The sequence below is a fragment of the Trachemys scripta genome, chromosome 3 (genome assembly GCF_013100865.1).
Source record: "Trachemys scripta elegans isolate TJP31775 chromosome 3, CAS_Tse_1.0, whole genome shotgun sequence".
In the NCBI taxonomy this organism is placed as follows: Eukaryota; Metazoa; Chordata; order Testudines; family Emydidae; genus Trachemys; species Trachemys scripta.
Window position 1 is genome coordinate 98,195,814 of NC_048300.1, and position 20,564 is coordinate 98,216,377.

Below are 20,564 nucleotides of genomic sequence, written 5' to 3' on the forward strand. Positions count from 1 at the left end.
GCAGAGCTAGCAATTAGGACTTGTTTTTTAAACATGTAAATTGAACACATTTGATAAGGAAATCAGAGACACAATAAACATGGAACCTTACTATTATATGTATTATTAATTATTTTGATTGCTGTAGTGCCAAAGGGCAGCAATCAGGGCTCCATTTTGCTAGGCACCCAAGAATCATGTGAGATGGTCCCTTTCCCAGAAAACTGACAATCTAAGTATGATACAAAAACAGACAACAGAAATACAAGGTAATACTGAGACCTAGATAACCTTACAAAGGCACTTTATGAACTTTTAGAAGAGAAATGTGTTTTAGACATGGTCCACAAAATAGGAAAGTTTGAGAACTGTGGCCTAACCAACCAGCCAACAATCATAAGAGAACTAAGTTTCTTGGCAGCACAACAATTTATCCCATAATTTTAACATATACAATTCATAAAAGCATAATTTTTTTCCTTTCTTAGACTATAATTGGCTGATGCTGGGCCTGGTCCCTACAATCTGTATGTCAGAAAAATTCCCACTGTAGTCAATAGGAATAGTGCCAGAGTGAAGGATTACAGAACCAGACTGATAAATGTATCACTTTTTAAATTTATTATATATCGTTCCAACAGTGTACTATGCATCTTCATAAGGGGAGAACTGTCCTTGACAAGAATAGTTGCAAGAGGTTTCTTTAAATGTTACATATATTTATAATAGTGCTCAGTATAATCTCAAGATAAATAATCTGTCCTTATATTACCTTTCAGACATCCTAATCATTCCTTTCAGCACTTTCTATCTTTTTCTGAAACTCTCTCTGGATATCACTGACTTATAATGTAACCTACACGAAGAACTGGAAACTTTTTTAGAACAGACTGTTATATTGTGGATAAAAGAGGAAAATGGAAAAGCTGCTTTTATACTTCTACACAACTACAAATTCTACGTGGCACTTGCAGTATGTCAATGAAGACACAAGACAATCATGCATATTATATATACAGTGCAACAGCAGTTCTTTGCAGGCGCTGAGATCATCAGACTATGCACCAAAAGAGTATGTATCAAAATCTGATTTTTAAGAAGGACAAAATCAAAAGAGGCATCAATGTGATTTAAATAGAAAAAATTGAATATTTACCTTTCTTCAGCTGCTGATGTCGTTCTTCCAATTTGTGTCGGACAAATCTGAAGCCATCAGTAATACCGCTCAAGCTGTCTTGGATGAAATTTGGAGCAGCAGGTTGGGATGTGAGCACCTTACAGGTAGCAGTCTGATGTTCAATTTGAGGGCACAGACTTAACAGATGAGTGAGCTCCCGCTGTGAAAAATTAACAAAAACAAAACCAAGATATACATTTAAACCATTTGTATACATACTTGTGCTATGACTATTCAACAGATTTAGGATAAAGTTTTCAAAAGCATCTAAATCCCATTAATTTTAAATAAGACTTGAGTGCTTTTGAGACAGATAATTACCCTTACACTGTTGACACAGGCTAAACTAATCTGGGGTATTCCGTTCTTCTATAAGTTTAATATCAAAGTAAACAAGGTTGCCAACCTTACCTGACATGACTCTTTTAGGGCTGTTAAAGGTGGCTGTTGCAATGCTGAAGTGGCATTTTTTAGCCACACCTCCTTCTCATTTACAATCTTCTCAAGTTCACCCATTTCCCTAAAGTATGTGTTTATTTCATCCTGGTATTGTATCTTTCTTGCCAGTTCCTCCAGGTGGCTGATCACCTCTTTCCACTCTGTCAATATCTTCTCCAGGGCATTTTTCACATCCTCAGTTAAAAGTCCCTCTGAGTCAATGAAGGAAATAAACAAACTGCAACACATCTTGATTTACAAATATCTAATCATTCCATTCTTCAGATAGACTAAAGCAAACATATATATGTTTCATCTATAATCACACAGGTTTTTTGTTTTTTTTTTTTTTTACTTCCAAGTCAGTCTTCCTTGAAACTATGTCTAATAGTGGTAACAAGCATTTTGGTTTTTAATTTCAAGCTTATATTATAGGTAAAACTTAGCGTATGTCTACACAGGGATAAAAAAAAGTGTGACTGGACTAAGTCAGCTGATTCGGGCTCACAGAGTCCAAAAACCATGTGTACATGTTCTGGCTTGGGCTCCAGCCCAAGCTCCAGGATCCTCCACCCTCACATGGTCCCCGTGTGATGTTGCACTCTATATGATTTTATGAAAATATGGTAATGTAACTGAAATATGCTTTATGCAAAAGGTCTCCTGTAAGGTATCATTACAAAGCTTATAATCGGAGTGTGATTATCCTATTTGTATAAATGTACCACTCTTGTGTCTGAAAAAAGAAATATGAACTATAACTCTGAGGGCCTATTGTACTTATGCAAAGTGTGGGCCATTAATGGTGGTTTGGAATCTTGATGACTCCCATTAACCAGGACAATTGACTGCAGATGGGTCTATTTTACCTGTAAGTCTTCCTGTATACCTGTGTGCTGGCAAGTGGGTAATGAAGTCTTACAGTGACATGTGATCATGTCTCCTGAACCGGAATCCATCTTTAACCTCATGTCTTTCCATTGAGAAGGAGGGGATGGGAACCCAGAGAGGGACAAAGGATTCCTGCCTTATGCAAAAGATATATAAATGGGTGGAACAGAACAAAGAGGAGCCATCATGAAGAATCCCCTAGCTACCACCTGAGCTGAAACAATGGCTGTATCAGGGGAAAGGATTGTGCCCAGACTAAGAAGGCATCCAGTCTCTGAAAGAAACGTATTGAAACATCTGAGGGTGAGATCTTATCTGTATTCAGTTTCTTACTGTATTAGACATAAATTTGCATGTTTTATTTTATTTTGCTTGTAATTCACTTTGTTCTGTTACACTACTTGGAACCACTTAAATCCTACTTTCTGTATTTAATAAAATCACTTTTTACTTATTAATTAACCCAGAGTATGTATTAATACTGCGGGGGGCAGGGGGGGAGAAACAGTTGTGCATACCTCTCTATCAGTGTTATAAAAGGCGAAGAATTTATGAATTTACCTTGTATAAGCCTTATACAGGGTAAAAGGGATTTACCATATTTGGGTTTTAGACCCCATTGGGAGTTGGGCATCTGAGTGTTAAAGACAAGAACACTTCTGTTAGCTGCTTTCAGTCAAGTCTGCAGCTTTGGGGACAAGTAATTCAGACCCTGGGTCTGTGCTGGAGCAGACAGGCGTGTCTGGCTCAGCAAGACAGGGTGCTGGGGTCCCAAACTGGCAGGGAAGCAGGGGCAGAAGTAGTCTTGGCACATCAGGCGGCAGCTCCCAAGGGGGGTTCTGTGATCCAGTCCATCACACCCCGAATGCCTACAAAGCAATTTTTAGCCCTGCAGCCTGAGCCCCACAAGCCCAATAAAGTTGGCCCAGGCCAACCACAGCTGGGCGCGCCACACTTCAACCTCCTTAGTCACTCAATTACAGACGTAAAAGTTGCAATTCTCCAACAAAAAAACTTCAAAAACAGACTCCAATGAGAAACTGCAGAACTGGAATTAATTTGCAAATTGGATACCATTAAATTAGGCTTGAATAAAGACTGGGAATGGATGGGTCATTATACGAAGGAAACAAATATTTCCCCGTGCTAATTTTTCTCCTACTGTTACTCACACCTTCTTGTCAACTATTTGAAATGGGCCATCCTGATTATCACTACAAAAGTTTTTTTTTCTCCTGCTGATAATAGCCCAACTTAATTGATTAGTCTGGTTAGAGTTGGTATGGCAACACCCATTTTTTCATGGTGGGTGGGTGTGTCTACTGCATGCATCCAATGAAGTGGGTTTTAGCCCACGAAAACTTATGCCCAAATAAATTTGTGTCTCCAAGATGCCACAAGTACTCCTCATTGTTTTCACTCCCTCTGACAAACAAATTCACAGTTTACAATGATGAGCGGTCACCCATTTTTTATTTTAAATACTGAATTATATTTTGGAAGTCATTTAAACATCTTAAATCATTAAATAAAATTAACTTCATAAACAATGGGCTTTTTTATGAAGTTTTCCCTGCAGCGCTCTAGAGTTACTGTTGAAAAGGACAAGCAGCAAACTACCAAGCATCAGTCCCTAACTGCACGCTGGGGTCAGTAAATTTGTCGAAAGGTTGGATGTCAGGCTGGGAAAGAGGAGGAACAATACCAAACAATGTTACATTGCAAACAGATGTGATTAACAACTAGATAGTAATATGAATAATAGCTGCAAAACACAACATTGACAGCCCACAGAGACTGCATGAAGCATTTTTATTTCTATACTAGCTCACACACATTTTCTTAAAAAAGAAAGAGACTGAATAAATTTGAATAATCAGTACAATATACGCCTTAAAGATGTAACATTGTAAGACGAACAGACTTCACCCACACACACAGTTTTCTCGCTGTGTTTATATTTCCCCCCCCCCCTTGGGGTGGGTAAGTAATTGGGGATTTTGTCTACACTAAAAAGTTCTATATATGCTTGTCTTCATCACACTGCCTTGAAACTTGCAATCACTTTCAGTGCTGGTAACACCACAATTTGTAATAGAAACTGTGGCTTGTGGCAACATAACATAATACAGTGATCTTATAGATACTTTCCAGATTCATAACCTTCATCCCTGCAGCATTATTAATAAGGTATCTGGATATTCAGGAATATGGAGAATTTGTAACTTTAATTAGCAAGGCTATAATATCTAATACTCTAGTATAATGATTGAGGCACTCTGACTTACAGCCTAAAGTAATCAATAATTCAGATTCTTAAAAGTACTCTTTATATCTTGCAGTTGCATGTTTGTGTTGCTATTTCTGTTTCAAGTTGCCAATTCTTTATACAAGGTGTATTTGGATGCGGTCTTATGAAGTATATTCACTGGGTGAAGTCGTCAAAAATTTTAAAACAGAAATATACATATTTTGTCTTGCTTGACATTATATATTTTCCCCTTGACAGAAAAGTTAAACAATACTTCTATAATATCCTATTAAGTGGCACTAGCCAAATTTTGAAACATGTGTTTTGCATTATAATCAGTATGTAATGCTTGTTAAGGCCATAGACCTTCATAATTTAGAGAATAGATTCCTCCCCAAAAGAGGTTTGAAACCTAAAAACAATTACAAAGCAGCATAAGTTTTTACTGTCTAGCTTTACACTGAATTAGTTGGCTCATCAGCTTGTGAGAGATTATGACCCATTGTAACAGAGACCCAGGTGCGACATTAAGCACCCCTGTATTCTTACACTATACACTATTGTAATAATCTTTGAACAAAATGCGTCTTGTGAGGTATCATTTGAAAATTAACAACTCAACTGAATCAATTGATTGTATACAATATTACTGTATTATAGAAGTGTACAAGTGAGGTCTTCTCTGAAAGCTAACGACACGCTGGTGACTAACATGATTGTAAGATGTATGTATTAACACTATATAAGGAATTACAGATATTCATTGATATTAGGCTGTACTGTCTGCTGAGACAGGAGAGGATGTCACAGCTATCTACCTGTCTTCTATGTAAATTAAGCATGGTGGAATCAGAAACAACAGAAGCTCCATTACACAGAAATTATACTGGGAATGGGAAGCCCACAGGAAGGGAAGAAGAGCATGAAGTCATTCTGCCTCTTGAAACAAAGGCCACATCTAACTTACAGACCTATATTGGTATAATTACGTTGCTCAGAGGCGTGGATTTTTCACACCCCTGCGCAACATGGTTATACTGAGCTAACCCCCTACCCCAACAGGAGAGCTTTTCCCATCAACACAGTTACCACCTCTCGCAGAGATGGATTAACTACACCGACAGGAGAAGCTCTCCCATTGGCATACGAGCATCTTCACTTAAGCACTGCAGTTGTGCAAATGCAGCATTTTAAGTATAGACCTGCCCAAAGTCATTGAATTTTGGAACATATAAGCAAGTACGGAAACTATCTTTGTCATCCATCACTAGACAAACACAAGAGGCCAGAATTCTTGCAAGCTGAGAGGATGTCCTTCTACCAAGAGGCGGTTGAAATCTCTGGAACCAAATATAGGTGAGTAACCTGCTTAGGCAAAGATCTTTCACCTAAGACGACAAGGGAAGCTAGCACCTTGTACTTTTGTGGAAGATCCTTACTGAGGGAAAGTCAGCCATGGCTGGGAAGAAGAATGGCTGGCGAGAGAAACCATCTTGAAAAAAGCTTGTATCTTGCTAGATTAAGATTTAGACTTTTAGAAGCGTATTTTATTTTGTTTTACTTACAATTTTCTGTCTTCATTCCTTATATTTAAAGTCCGGGATACACACCTTAATACACTTAAAGCCGCTTTCTCCAAACAAGGACACTCCACCAGAGAAGTATATCAAATCATGGAACAAGCCACCCAAATACCCCAGAAGAACCATCCAACCGCACACCCGTTATCACCTGCCACCCCACACTTGAACCAATACGGGTATCAAACAACAACCCATACTCAATGAGGACCCCATCCCAAAGAAAATCTTTCCTGAATTCCACTTCTGGCCTTCAAACACCAACCCCAGCCTCTCCAAGCTCCTCATCAAAAGCAAGCTCCCCACAGACCAGGACACACTAACTCAAAGTGGCACCAGACGCAAAATTTGCAGACATATCTTCACCAACACAAAGATCAAAACTCCCCATAACACACTTTTCAAGATCCACAGATCCTATGCATGCCTATCACAAGATGTGGTATACCTCAGTCAGTGCACTAAATGCCCCAACAACTATGTGGATGAAACCAGACAAGGACTACGCTCTTGAATGAACACACATGATAAAGACAAAAACACCCCATTACATGTAGATGAATACTTTTCATAAAGTGATCAACCTATTTCTGACCTATTAATCCTCATCCTCAAAGAAACCTACACAACACTTTCAAAAGATGAGCCTGGCAGCTTAAATTCATAGCTCTGCTAGATACTAAAAATCGTGGACCCCTCTTTTTGTCCTGTGACTGCAGAGGCATTAATGAGCTACTCAACCTTGAATGGTCCCTTAGAACGTGCGCTAACTACTTATGCTAAACAACCTGTTCCATCTTGCATGTAGCCGTGATGCTCGGAGTACCTTTCCTAGACCTGAAGAAAAGCTCTGTGTGGTTTCGAAGCTTCTCTCTCTCACTATCAGAAGTTGATCCAATAAAAGATATTACCCCACCCACCTTGTCTCTATTAATCCTAATTTTGTTAAAAAATTTATTTCACTTTACCATAAACCAACTCAGTGCTGTATTTAAAGAAAAAGGTGTATTCACCCCAATTAATAAGCTGTGATGCGTTTGTGTGTCTTTAAATGAACCATATTTTTCTCAACTACCCAGGAGAGGGTTGGACATTGCAGAACACATGGTTTTGGGAAAATCTGGGACTGGGAGTGTGTTGGCGTCACCCTGCAAGTAGCAACCACGGCTAGTGGAAGTTAGATTAGGAACGTGGACCGGCTGCTGGGGTCAGTGCTGCTGAACCAGGGCTGTCTAGCACACAGACATTCAGGGTGCAACCTGCAGGCTGGTTGCGAACAGCCCAGGTTGGGAGCTACAACAGCAAAGCATTGTGAGACACCTACGGTATGGGGACAGACAATGACATCCCCTCACTTGTCTGGACTGCACCCCAGAACGTGACACCAGGTAACTGACAAAATTAGAGATTTCACCCCTAGCAGGAAAAGAATTGTCTGGCTAGAGACTCCTAGCAAATGAGGGCTTTCTGAATGGGAAAAGCCCAACTGTTGGGTAGCCTGGCAAAGATTTTACAAAGTCTATCAGAAAAAATAGTCAACACCAGCGGTGTGCACCATGACACTTAGTAAGGCATGGAACTCTACATGTGTATGTGAGGTCATGACCTTGTATGTGTGAAGGATCCCATTTTGTAGAATATGTGGCATGACCTCTCATGTGTGAGGTCACATGGTGTGGAGGATGCCATCTGGTTCTACAAAATGATGTCCTCCATGAGTGTTCAGGGACAAGACAGAATCATCCTGTAGGCACAGCCAAGCTTAGGGCATGCCATGCACGTGTGGCATACACAGACACCACTGTCAACACACTGATGGTGGTATGTATCACCGCTTTGATTAGCTGAGGACACTGATAATCATAACTATGGTACCAGGGTACAATCGTGGACTTGACCTCAGAGCAACAAACATTCAGTCTCCAGAGTATGTGAAGAGCTGCTTTACAGGAGAATGAGACATGCTTTACTGACAGCATTTCATTGTATTTATTGGAATTATTATCTAGCAATTCTTTGGCATGGCTGAAAGATTCTGTCTTCACTGATGTTAACTGTAAGTTTTCGGAAGTTAGGGTTTTAACAATCATTCACTCAGATTACGTCTCAAGCTATGATCATCTCTTTTGCCTTTGTACCATGGGTAGTGACTCACTGACAAGAATTTTTACACAGAATCACAAACATGCATAAAGCAGACAAATATTCAAAGATAGATACACTGATATTTGTCCAATTCAAACTTTGCTCTAAAACAGCAGGCCAGTAACATATGAAAGTCTTGAAGACAAATTCTTTGTTTAAGATTCCAAAAGAACAATACGTAATTTTAACGTTGCCTTTTTCAACATCTTCAGGATCAATGGAAATAAAACAGAAACCCTAAGAGGAAATGAATGGATACATGCTATTTTCGAGAAATGTTTTCAGAACTGATCTTTCATAAGTTTGGTTAACATTCACATGCATTGTGTTCATCAACACCAATTAAGACCCATTCAGCTCTCACTTGCCTCCACCAAAACAAAATGAAAGAACTTTAAAGATCTCTTACCTTTTCCCATTTGATCCAACAGATTCTGTCCACTTTGGCTCAGATCATCTAACCTCTGGCTTTTCTCAGCCATTTCATTTTCTAGGGCCTGAGAATCAAATCCCAACAAAGAACATTGTTTCAAAGATGGGCATTTCAATTGACACAGAAACTTTTTCAGTACAGCACATAATACATACATCTCTACCACTCCCCAGATAATTCAAGATTTCTTGCAGGAGATTCCAGTTGCAAACAGCAACACATCTTTGAGTGTTTGTTAGCCATGTTTGCTTCAGAAACTAATGCCAAGCTGTATTACACAGTAATACTTACTGGTCACAATAAAAGGTTAATCATGGTATCATGATACCAAAAATAAAAGGTGACCAAAACAGTCTGGTTGGCCAGTGATGAGGAGATGTGGAACCTTTCATATATAAATTCCAATTCAAACCTGAAACATGCTGCATGTGACTAACTATTCGGCAGTCACTCAGTGTCCCATGGGAAAGTGACTTTTCAGTTAAATACGTATTAAAAAAAAATAACCACCCTCATTGGAAATCTCAGAAGAGAACAATGGGGTGAAGGTAACATCCCACTTACTCAGCAACACGGGCCAGCAAGGACACACCACACTACACTCTCTGAATTGGCTCCCCATGGAATATTTTGTTCCCTGCATTTAAAGCCAACACAAGCATTTTCTCCCAGTGCTGGTTGCAAGTTGATAAAACACTGCAATTTTATTCCTAGTGTTATTGTAGCACTCTTGGTTTTTTGTTTGATCCATGTTTATTATGTTTAGTCCAAGTCAAATTCAGCCAATGGGTAAAATTTCCTGGCCTTTTATTCTTGAATGCTTGACTCCCATGTTCTTTCCAGTTAATTGTGTGTGCCTTAAAGGGCCTCATTTTGGTCTCCTAAATGTCACTGGCAAACTTTCATAAATTCACAGGAGTAGGATTGGGCCCCAAATTAACAGTAAGTGGAGAGTGTTATCTGCTGCCTAGAGCTAACTGCAGTAATTTACATTGTGAGCTGCAGAAGCTGGCCCTGCAGGTGTATGTAATTCTGTTAAAGAATGCATCGAATCCTGTGAAATCTGAAGCTTCCAATTTGCCTAGAAAGCAGATACTGCAGATGCAAGCTTCTCCAGCTTGCCCTGCCTATATGTTTTTAATTTGTTCTTTTGGGAATGCTCTGATGCTTGCAAGATCAGGGCTCCAGGCATTTTTTTTTCTTCATACTACACTCATCATGAGAAGTGGAAGTGTTAATTCTTTCAAATAACTGAAGTTTCTTTTCCCTCCTACCATTTCCCCACAAAAAACTTTTTAAAAGAATAATTGAGTAATTAGGGAAATCTGAGTCGAATTAACGAGCTTTCAAATGTGGTGTGAAGGCAGTGAGATTCACAGTCATTTTGATGCAAACTTCACTCCCAGAATGTAACAGTGGGCTGGAGGCCTAGAAACCTGTCCTCTGTACTAATGGGTGTATTGCTCCAGTGTGATTGTGTAGAGGGAGATGGTTCCTCAGATAACCTGTGCCAGCCCTGTGGAGAGCCTTGAATACTAACACCCCAACCTTGAATTTAATTTCTTAATCAAAGCCGTCAATCATTTCCCTTCTCCCTTCCTTTTTATTTGGGGGGTTGGGGGGAAATTATTGGTTCAGATTGGCTTCTTTAACTTATTAGTAAATATAGGGCAGTCATTTTGAAACTGGAGTGGCTCCATCTTCCTTCTTAGCTCTTAGCTTCTTCTCTCCTTTTCATTCCCCAAACATGTCCATTTTGCTCAGGTCAAGCAGCTCAGCTGAATAACCCTTCACATCCTTTACCCACATTTCACTGTTTTTTATTAATTTTTAAAATCATACACACGCCAGGAACCCCCTGGCTACTCCCTCTTCTGCCATGCATCTACCCCTCCTTCCAGTTCCCCCTCAAAATGCATCTCTTCAAGGAGAGTTACAAGCCACAGTCTAAAGTTAAATTAATTTTTTAACTATGAGCCCTCTTGATAAATGCCAGTGACCTCATGAACTTATTGTTTGCACACTCATCCTTTTCTCCATCAACTCTTCTCCGTGTTTGTCACCCTCTTCTACTCATCTTAACACAGGCTCTAAGCCTGCAATTGACAGACAGGTGAACTGCTATACTTCCCTGGAACCCTTACTTACTTAAATGGGGCTCCACAGAGAAGCATGCTGTCTATGTGTTGTAAATTGCAGAATTGGGAATCAGACTGTAAACTCTTCTGGGCAAGGACTCTGTTTTCTGAAGAGCCTTGCACATTTATGGAGCTTTATAAATAATGATTGATAATAATAATCATAATAGCAGCAGCTACAACTTCCTTCCATATAGCCTCAATGTCATCTTTTTGCACTGGAGCCTACTCAGAAGTGAGCCTCCTTCTGGAGACTGTGACAGACCCAGACCAGTGGGATACAGGAGTCTGGTAGAGGGCAAATATACTAGTCACTGGATGAGTAGTTTTCTGTTCCCTGAGTGACCAGAGCAGGGGCTGCAGTAGAGTAACCAGGAACCTGCTAGAACCAGTTAAGGCAGGCAGGCTAATTAGGACATCTGGCACCAATTAAGAAGAAGCTGCTAGAATCAATTAAGACAGGCTAATCAGGGCACCTGGGTTTTTAAAAGGAGCTCACTTCAGTTTGTGGTGCAAGTGTGAGGAGCTGGGAGCAAGAAGCACGAGGAGCTGAGAGTGAGAGGGTGTGCTGCTGGAGGACTGAGGAGCACAAGCATTATCAGACACCAGGAGGAAGGTCCTGTGGTGAGACTAAGGAAGGTGTTTGGAGGATGCTATGGGGAAGTAGCCCAGGGAGTTGTAGGTGTCGTGCAGCTGTTACAGAAGGCACTATAGACAGCTGCAGTTCACAGGGCCCTGGGCTGGAACCTGGAGTAGAGGGCAGGCCCTGGTTCCCCCCAAACCTCCCAATTGACCTGGACTGTGGGTTCTTCCAAAGGGGAAGGTCTCTGGGCTGTTCCACATCCCACATGGTGAATCTCTGAGGCAAGAAAATCCGCCAATAAGCGCAGGACCCACCAAGATAGAGGAGGAACTTTGTCACAAGACTTAAATATGCACATTAAGATTCCACAAGCAGATTCAAGTACATCTCTACCCCGATATAAAGCGACCCGATATAACACTAATTCTGATGTAACGCAGTAAAGCAGTGCTCCAGAGGGGCGGAGCTGCACACTCCAGCAGATCAAAGCAAGTTCGATATAACGCGAAGGACAGCGTTATATTGAGGTAGAGGTGTACTGCTAATATTCCAGTAAGCTTTTCCAAAGACAATGCTTTAAAAAAAAAAAAAAATGGTCACAAGGATTCACTCCTCCCGTGGCATGAATCCAAGACAGAGTAGGCATAGCTCCCACAGGGTCTTGTAAATTCTATACTGTCTCACAGGTTGGTGACAGTTTTATAGCAGCAGTATTGTACAAAGGGTAAAATTACAGGGACTCTGACCTATGCTAAGATTCTAAGTAGTAAGATTCCAATTACTTTAGCAATAAAACACTTCAGGCTCTTCTGAGGGACAGGGTGGGACAGGGTCAATATATGCTTCCAGGGGATTGTGTGTAGAGACTGCCCACAGCTCTATACTTTCCCAAGGTTACTTGAGTGTTTTCAATCGGTCCCCATCTCCAGTTGTCAGCCATGAGGCTAAAACAAGTAGCTAGCTAGAAAACACAATAATCCTCAAGAAATATACTTCCTATTACTATGCTGAAGATGGATATTAGCAAGAAAAGAAAAGAAAACTCCTCCCAGTAAATCAGTAAGCATGACCCAGCAGCCACAATATTGCTTGTAGCTAATCAGAGAGTTACACGTTTGTCCAGCATTCCAGAGCCATTTAACAATGGAACTTAATCCACAGAAAGCTCTCAGATCAGACTGTACCTCTACCTGATAGCAAGCGAAAACTGACAAACTATTCACTGGAACTTCCTTCCATCTTCTTAGTTTACCTTCAACTTTTCTTTCATGTTTGCAGTCTCTCTCATCTTCTTGTATTCTTTGATTTCTATGGCCTGAATGGCAGCTTTTGATTTCAAAATCCAGTTCAACAGCTCAGCGTTTTCAGCATCAAACCTGGTTTAAAAGGTCAGATGATAAAATTTTTCATCATTTTTTTCTCCCCATTCGGTCATTGTGTCTTTTATTAAGTTCCGCAGGTTCCTCCATCAACACTGAGAAACCAAGGTGGCACACATGCATTCATGTATTTTCACATTACTGCCCTACCACAAGCGAGTAGTGACAAATCTCACTGCTTACAGACTCTGCATTAAACTGCCACAGTGAAAACCATTTCATTATCATCAACTTCCCTTGCATGAACTTTGATGCAATGGTACCTTTTGTTTTCTTGTTTTACAGACACCTTACAACACATGATTACTATTTCTATTAACATATGGTCCTATAGGATGCATCTTACAATGTTATAAGCATAAGAATAGGTTTCCCTAAAAACAACAAAATTAAAAATATGAATGATAGACAACTAAGGACTATATTTTTGTTCCAAATTCTGTAAATATATGTAAAAGACACATATTAGCTTAAATGAAGAACCAGCTGCTAAAGAATTACATAATAACTCAGGGCAGCTGGCAAAGGCATTAGAAATGATCAGCTGATTGAGAAATAGCTTATAATCAGGCTCTTCGGCTACACTAAGGGCTAGTGTACACAGGAAAGCTAAGCCAGTATCAGCTAAGGTGTGAATTGAAGCCAACATATTTATACCAGAATAGCTCACCATGAGTGTGGCTTTTTTAGTTTAAACCATTTCCAAAGTGACAAATTAAACAAGAAAAAATAAACAAACACTCTTTAAGGTTATGTATGAGGACTATACCAGTTTAACTATATTGGTTTAAAGTCACACTTACTACTTTCCCATGCAGACAAACCCTAATGCATAACAGCCTGTAATTAACCCAGTGAGAAACTAATTCCAGCAAGTTACTGTTAAGTCAGTCAAACTGTTCGTGGGAGAATTTGCAGGTTTCCTGCCATTGTTCATTTATTGGCTCAAAACTTGTGTTATAGGGAAGTGGCAAAAACAGCAACTGAAAGTTTAACCTGTTTTTTCCAACTCCATTCTCTGATACAGCTTTAACACTAGTAAAGGGAGATGGTAAATTGAGGCAGGATCAATCACTTTCTTAAAAAGCAAAAAAAAAAAATGTTTATACAGCATCATGAACCTCTAATTCAAGAACTGTAAACAGAGAATGATGATATTATGGTTACGGCATCAGACTGGAACTAAGGTGCTCTGGGTTCAATCAGAAACTGTGCTACAGACTTGTCAGGTGACTTCAGGCAAGTTCCTTTATCTCTCTGTGCTTTAGTTCTCCATCTTTAAAATGGGGATATTTTAAGCTATAAAAGATTCACGTAGTAAGAAATAGCTGTATGAACAGCACCTAGCCCAGTAAAGCCCTGCTCTTGGCTCAGGCCTCTAATATTAATAAAGTACAGAAGCCAAATGGCTGGTCAAATAAATTACTGAATTTTTCAAAATGGAGAGTAAACAGAAAATGGCAAGGGTAAGAAATGCATGCACAGCATTTACTCTGTTCATTTACCTTGACCATAGTTTTAGTTACAATATTTTATAAAGGACACTAAAGTACATTTTGCTTTAAAAAAAAAAAAAAAACCTAACCACCCAGTGAGTTCCTAGCAATGAGACCTCAATACATTATGGTCTCTGCTATTAAATATATAGGAAGGCTGGGGGCAGACCACCAGTTTTTCTGTCCAGATAGTTGCAACAATGAATTTTAACACAATTAGAAGTAAATAATTAATATGTTATATATTACTAAATAAAATAAATATTACTTTGGCACTTGGATGCTGCTTTTCACCTAAAGATCTAAAAAAGTGCTTTACAAAGGAAATTCTCTCCATTTTTCAATGGCAAAACTGAGGCACAGAGAGGTTGAGCACCACATTTTTCAGCAGTCTTGAGCACCCAGAACTCCATTTGACATTAATGGGATCTGCAGATATTCTGTAGCTCTGAAAACCAGATTGTGAATGACTTCCACAAAAACCACACGATGAAGCAGTGACAGAGCCACAAACAGAACTCAGGTCTATGAGAAAATGCTTAATAATAATAAAATAATAATTATAATAATATGGAGATACATAGAATCATAGAATATTAGGGGTAGAAGAGACCTGGAGGTCATCTAGAAAAACCACCTGCTCAAATCAGGACAAAACACCAACTAAATCATCCCAGCCAGGGCTTTGTCAAGCCAGGCCTTAAAAACCTCGAAGGATGTAGATTCCACCACCTCCCTAGGTAACCCATTCCAGTGCTTCACCACCCTCCTAGTGAAACAGTGTTTCCTAACATCCTCTTCGGAATCCCCCTTCAGGTAGTTGAAAGGCTACTATCAAATCCCCGCTCACTTTTCTCTTCTGCAGATTAATTAACCCCAGTTCCCTCAGCCTCTCCTCCTCCTTCTCAGCTTCTCCTCCCTCCCCTCAGCCTCTCCTCCACTTTTTGACTGGTGGAAAAATTCAAGATTATTTGTTGCACATCAATTTCCAGAAGATTTTGTGTAACATCTTTAAACCTTTGCACAAGTAGAGGTGCAATGCAGAGCACATGTCACTTTCAGAGGAGGGGACCAACCAAGCATAATTGGTGCCCCCAGTTATGTGACAATTAGGAGACACTATGTGAAGAGAACAGATTTTTTTTTTGAAACACTGGCCATTTGGAGGGAGGAGGGGGGGGCAGAGATGTCAAAAAACAATAATTGTGTCAACCTGAAACAAAATTTTTGGCAAATCAAAAAGTTGGGGGACGGGGGGGACGGGAGAAGAGATGGTTTTTAAAAACTCAAGATTTTTTAAGACTTCTTAAAAAAAATTTAAAGTGAATTTCAAAACTAAGTCATTCTGAATCAAAAATTCAAAACATGCTTTGTTTTAGTTTTTAAAGTTCTGCGCCCCCCCCCCCAAAAAAAAAAAAACAATTCTACAAGTATGCAAAATGTTTTGGTCAACCCAAACTTGCACTTTTTGTTTAAAAATAAGTTTTGGCTGAAAAATTTCACCTAGCACTAGAGGTTATAGATATTTCTTACTTGCATTAAGACAATTTCATATATAAAGACTAAGGAAAATAAGTTTAAAATATTATCTAGTGAGTAACAAATACCAATAATATATTCTTACCTTTTTTTGGCTGCAATATCCATGGGTATCTGCCTTTTCTTTGGTGGTGGAGGTGGGGGTAGTTCCTGTCTGGATTGTTTTACCGTTATCTGCTCCTTTACAGAAATCATTTCTGTATCTGTCTTCTGTGAAACTTGGGACACTCCTATATTTCCCACAGACTGTGTTACCTACACAAAACGATTTAGCGAAGAGTTTATTTTATGGGACAAATTCTGTGTGCTTTTTTCAATCAATTACATTTACATGTCATTCAAACCCAATTAATAATAAAAACAACTCCTCACTCATTTAGCCCTTCTCATCTGTAGATCTCAAAGCACTTCAACAAAAAAGAGTTAAGTAACATTATTCTAATTTTTCCAGATGGGGAAACTAAGCATCAAAATTCTCAAATTGACTGAAAGTTTGTAGCAGATTGAGTAAATATAATCAACAAAGCCAATGACAGATTTTCATTCACCAGTCAAAACCAACATTCGGGGGAGGGAAAGGGAGAGAGTTGAAGGAGGAGTTGTTTTTTGAAGTATAACACAAAACTTTATAAACGCTTATGCTGCCAGTTCATCACAACTAGACTCCAACTATGCAAAAATTGACACGCAATCCAAAGACCCATTACAGTCAACGGCAATCTATTGACTTTACAGGCCTTTGAACTGGACTCATGGGAGTGCTCTAGACAGTCAAAGTCAAGCACATGATTAAGTCTTTTTCAGAAATGTGGCCTAGCTTACTCAGCACTCCTTACTGAATGGGAGTTTTGTGCAAGTAAGAAATACTAACTAAGCCCTAAATAGCAATATATGGTGAAAACACGCAAGCTTTGCTCTTATTCTTGAATGCCAAAATAAATGTTTTTGTCTATAATTTCAATATATCATGGTAAATCTGTACCATATTGAGAAAAATCACACTGGTCTAAATTCAACCTTGGTATGACTCCATGTGCTTTTTTATTCTGACTTCTAAAGTATCACCAATTTAGCCAATCTCAGCACCATTACAACAACATTTAAAAATTCACATAATCAATAAAATGCCAAGAAATATAAAATTATCTTTTACTGATGGGCAAAATAGTTTAAGATAAATATATTAATAAGGCCCCCCTCTCTCTGATCCTGAGTGGAAGAAATTGGGCCTCAGACAGCTGTGTTCAAAAGATTAACAAATTTGGGCTCTGGCAGACCAAGGGAAGTCCACAGAATTACATCATGGATTAATTTAGGCATAAGTAATTGCATGAACCTTCCTTTACCAAAGCTGGTGGCAAAGGACACATCTCAAGGATTGAAAGAATTTAATATTGTTTGCTTACCTGATTAGAGAAGTCCTCAAGCTTCTGAACTAAACTGTCCCACCTCTGAGTTAGTTCCTCCAGATCACTGTCAATTTTCTTTGAAGCCCTTTTATTCCCAAGGAGCTGTGCCACATCCTGACCAACCTCACTTAACTGATCTAGCATTTGACGCTTCATTCCCATATCTTCCTTCAAAATCTGTCATTTAAAAAAAAAAAATCCATTAACTGTTTTCACTTAAAGATCCCAAATATTTCCACACCACTTCCCAGATTTTACTCAAATTTTCTCTTAATTCCATGATCTAGACGAACTATATATTTTAAAAACACAATTCTTTATCATGCAACAAGAGAAAAAGAATTGTTTTTAAAAGAATCAGCCCCAGAATCAGCTATTATATTGTAGAGTATACAAGAATAAGTTTACTACAAAATTTAGCATAGATCTTAGCTAGCACTGGGAACTATGGAAAGTGTCTTTTACTGACAGTTTTCAGTGAAACAATGGGAACTGTTGACCACAGAGGCAACTGGTCATAATGCAGCACAGAGAACCAGAGTTTGCCACAACAAGTTAAATACTCAAAACAGATGTCATTTTACAAAGAACGAACTCCATGAAGGACTTTGACAAACATAAGGAGGGAATGTGTGGCCTGATTTTCAAAGATGCCAAATGTTCACAGCTCCTACTGACGTCAAATGAAGTCAGGCTAATAACAACATGTTACTTACTCATGTTTTTTTAAATTGACAGGGAAGACCAGGATAGCAATACTCACAGCCAGTTTTCGAACATTCACACTCAGCTCTGTTTGATCTTTGAAGTTCCTTGTTTGGACTTTATTTAAAGCCTCCTCTTTGTCAGTTAACCAAGCTTTCAACAAGCACTGCAGAGGAAAAAGAATACAGCACTTGTGAAACATACGACAGCATCAAACAACTAATGGCAAATTTCTCCTAACAGGAAGATCTGAAAGATATCACCACCACTGTTCTGCAATCCTTACATGCATCAAACTCCTATTGGCATTAATGGGAGTAGCACACATACAGGGATAAAAGAATACCAGATTAGATATCTGCCAGAAATTCAGCCTAAATTTACAAATTATTATACCAGAGTTAAACGCAGTGAAATATTTAGAATAAACAATTTTCCTTCTCATCACTAGCAGGCCTAGTGCTCCAAAAATCTTGCTCTCAGGACCTGTCCGTGTTTCTAGCCTTGGCAGTTTGTCACAACCAACTTTCAAATCACGACATTCTAATTACCATCCTTGAATCTTTCTCAACTTCAACTGCAACACAGCTTTAGCAGGCAATGCCTCACAAACTGCTAGAGACAGAGACTGACACTAAGGATACACTACTGTCGAATAAAACAAAAGAGGAGTGGTCTAACTTTTTCATAGTGTGGAGCACATCTTTAAGGAGAAACTGTCTCATGGCTTCTCCACCCATCTCATCTGGAATTGTGAAGACCACTGTCCTTCCTCATTAGTGGTCAAATACCATTGTTGTGGCAACCTCAACAATGCCTTATGTGAAAAAAAATGTTAGGAATGTATATTAGCTTCTTTTAATATAATTGAACAGCTGGAAGCAATGAGAAGCTGCCAATGTCCCATCCAACACTCCATGGACCACAGTTTAAGAACCACAGGGGTTTTTTTGTTTGTTTGAAAGCAGCCCTAGTAGTTCACTGGACATTAGACTATAAAACTGTCACTAGATCCTCAATCTAGCTGTGCAGTTTTGGCATTGGCCCAGGACTGATTAGCAACTCCTGGATCTAAGACTACTTTAGTTTTCCCTTCCCATATAACCTGAATACATAAATGTATAGACAGGAAAATATAAGGATGATGAAAATGCCATAAAATATGAAAGAACAAGGCCACAACACCACATATTCATTGAAAAAATTAAGCTGACGTTCCAGCCAACACATTTTATATAGCTGAGTTAAGAAGCTCTTCAATGTGAATGATTAATCTCTGCTAACTTAGCTGACAATGATAACTCTCCCCAGGAAACTGAAACATTATAATTATTACAGTGCTAAGAAATAAATGGCAATGACTAATTTGTTTCCTGAGTGGTAAGAATTATGCTGACTGGGCAGTTAGGCTTCCAAAGATTCTTTAGGCAGTCATAAAAAGACTGATGCATCTCTGCTCATTCTTCCAGTTGACTGGTGAAATGGCAGAAGTGACAACAGCTGAATGATCTAAAGTATTTTTCTCAATGACAAATATTTTCCTAGAACTTGAAATTAATTCTAACTTCAGAATTTCTAGTTAACTTAGTTTTCCTGGAACAGGGACTGATCAATTAAGCTTGGTAGTATAGATGATTGATCCTGAGCCAGTACCTCAAACTGAAACAATGGTTGCTTTAAACCGTTTAATTATTTTTTCAGTTGAAAGGACATTTCACTAAAACACTGACATTTCCACATCATCACACTCACTGTATTTTAAATACACAGTAAAAAACCTTCAAGGATTTTTATTTTCAGAGTCACACAGTTCATGTACATTATGTAAAATACATGCACATGAAGAGACTCCTGTGTAAAACGCACTCATTTCCATTGATTAAGCTGTCCCCATTTCCTGGTTAGCAAGCAGTCCTCCTAAATGCACATCTGATAAGAACTGCACTTGCAGTTCTGCAAGGACCAGAAGAACATAAGCTACTTTGACATGGGAGTAGTTGAGGGCCTGTACCCTGACCTAGAATGGGATTAGTGGCTCCTCTGTTCATCTCCTTGACTCAGATATAATCCTACACTACACAAAAACTGCCATAACATTTTACTGTACATTTCTCTGATTATACCAGAATATATGTATGACATTTGAGAGACCAGTTTCTGAAACCTGGTCCACACTAGCAGCAGAGCCATGCTAACTACAACCAAGATTACTGGTAGTCTATAGAAAACATTACTATAACATGGCTCTCAGATGAAAAACCTCAGGCCTGGTATACACTATAGAGGTTAGGTCAACGTAAGGCAGTTTATGTCAACCTAGCTCTGTAAGCATCTACACTAAAGTGTAGTTCCTACTGATGGTTGCCCACTATCTTAACTTAACTCCACCTCCGTGAGAGGCATTGCATTATGATTGATGTA

General features: G+C 39.1%; 1 protein-coding gene across 1 annotated transcript in view; it reads right to left on the reverse strand.

The window, feature by feature from the left end:
- Positions 1 to 20,564, reverse strand: part of UTRN (utrophin) — a 501,770-nt gene that overhangs the window by 397,384 nt on the left and 83,822 nt on the right. The window contains exons 13-19 of the mRNA XM_034766878.1: positions 18,202 to 18,309; positions 17,436 to 17,615; positions 16,115 to 16,284; positions 12,868 to 12,991; positions 8,871 to 8,958; positions 1,568 to 1,806; positions 1,136 to 1,316 (exon numbers count right to left, since the gene is read on the reverse strand). Of these exons, the coding sequence (XP_034622769.1) occupies positions 1,136 to 1,316; positions 1,568 to 1,806; positions 8,871 to 8,958; positions 12,868 to 12,991; positions 16,115 to 16,284; positions 17,436 to 17,615; positions 18,202 to 18,309 (1,090 nt within the window). The remainder of the gene's footprint in view (positions 1 to 1,135; positions 1,317 to 1,567; positions 1,807 to 8,870; positions 8,959 to 12,867; positions 12,992 to 16,114; positions 16,285 to 17,435; positions 17,616 to 18,201; positions 18,310 to 20,564) is intronic.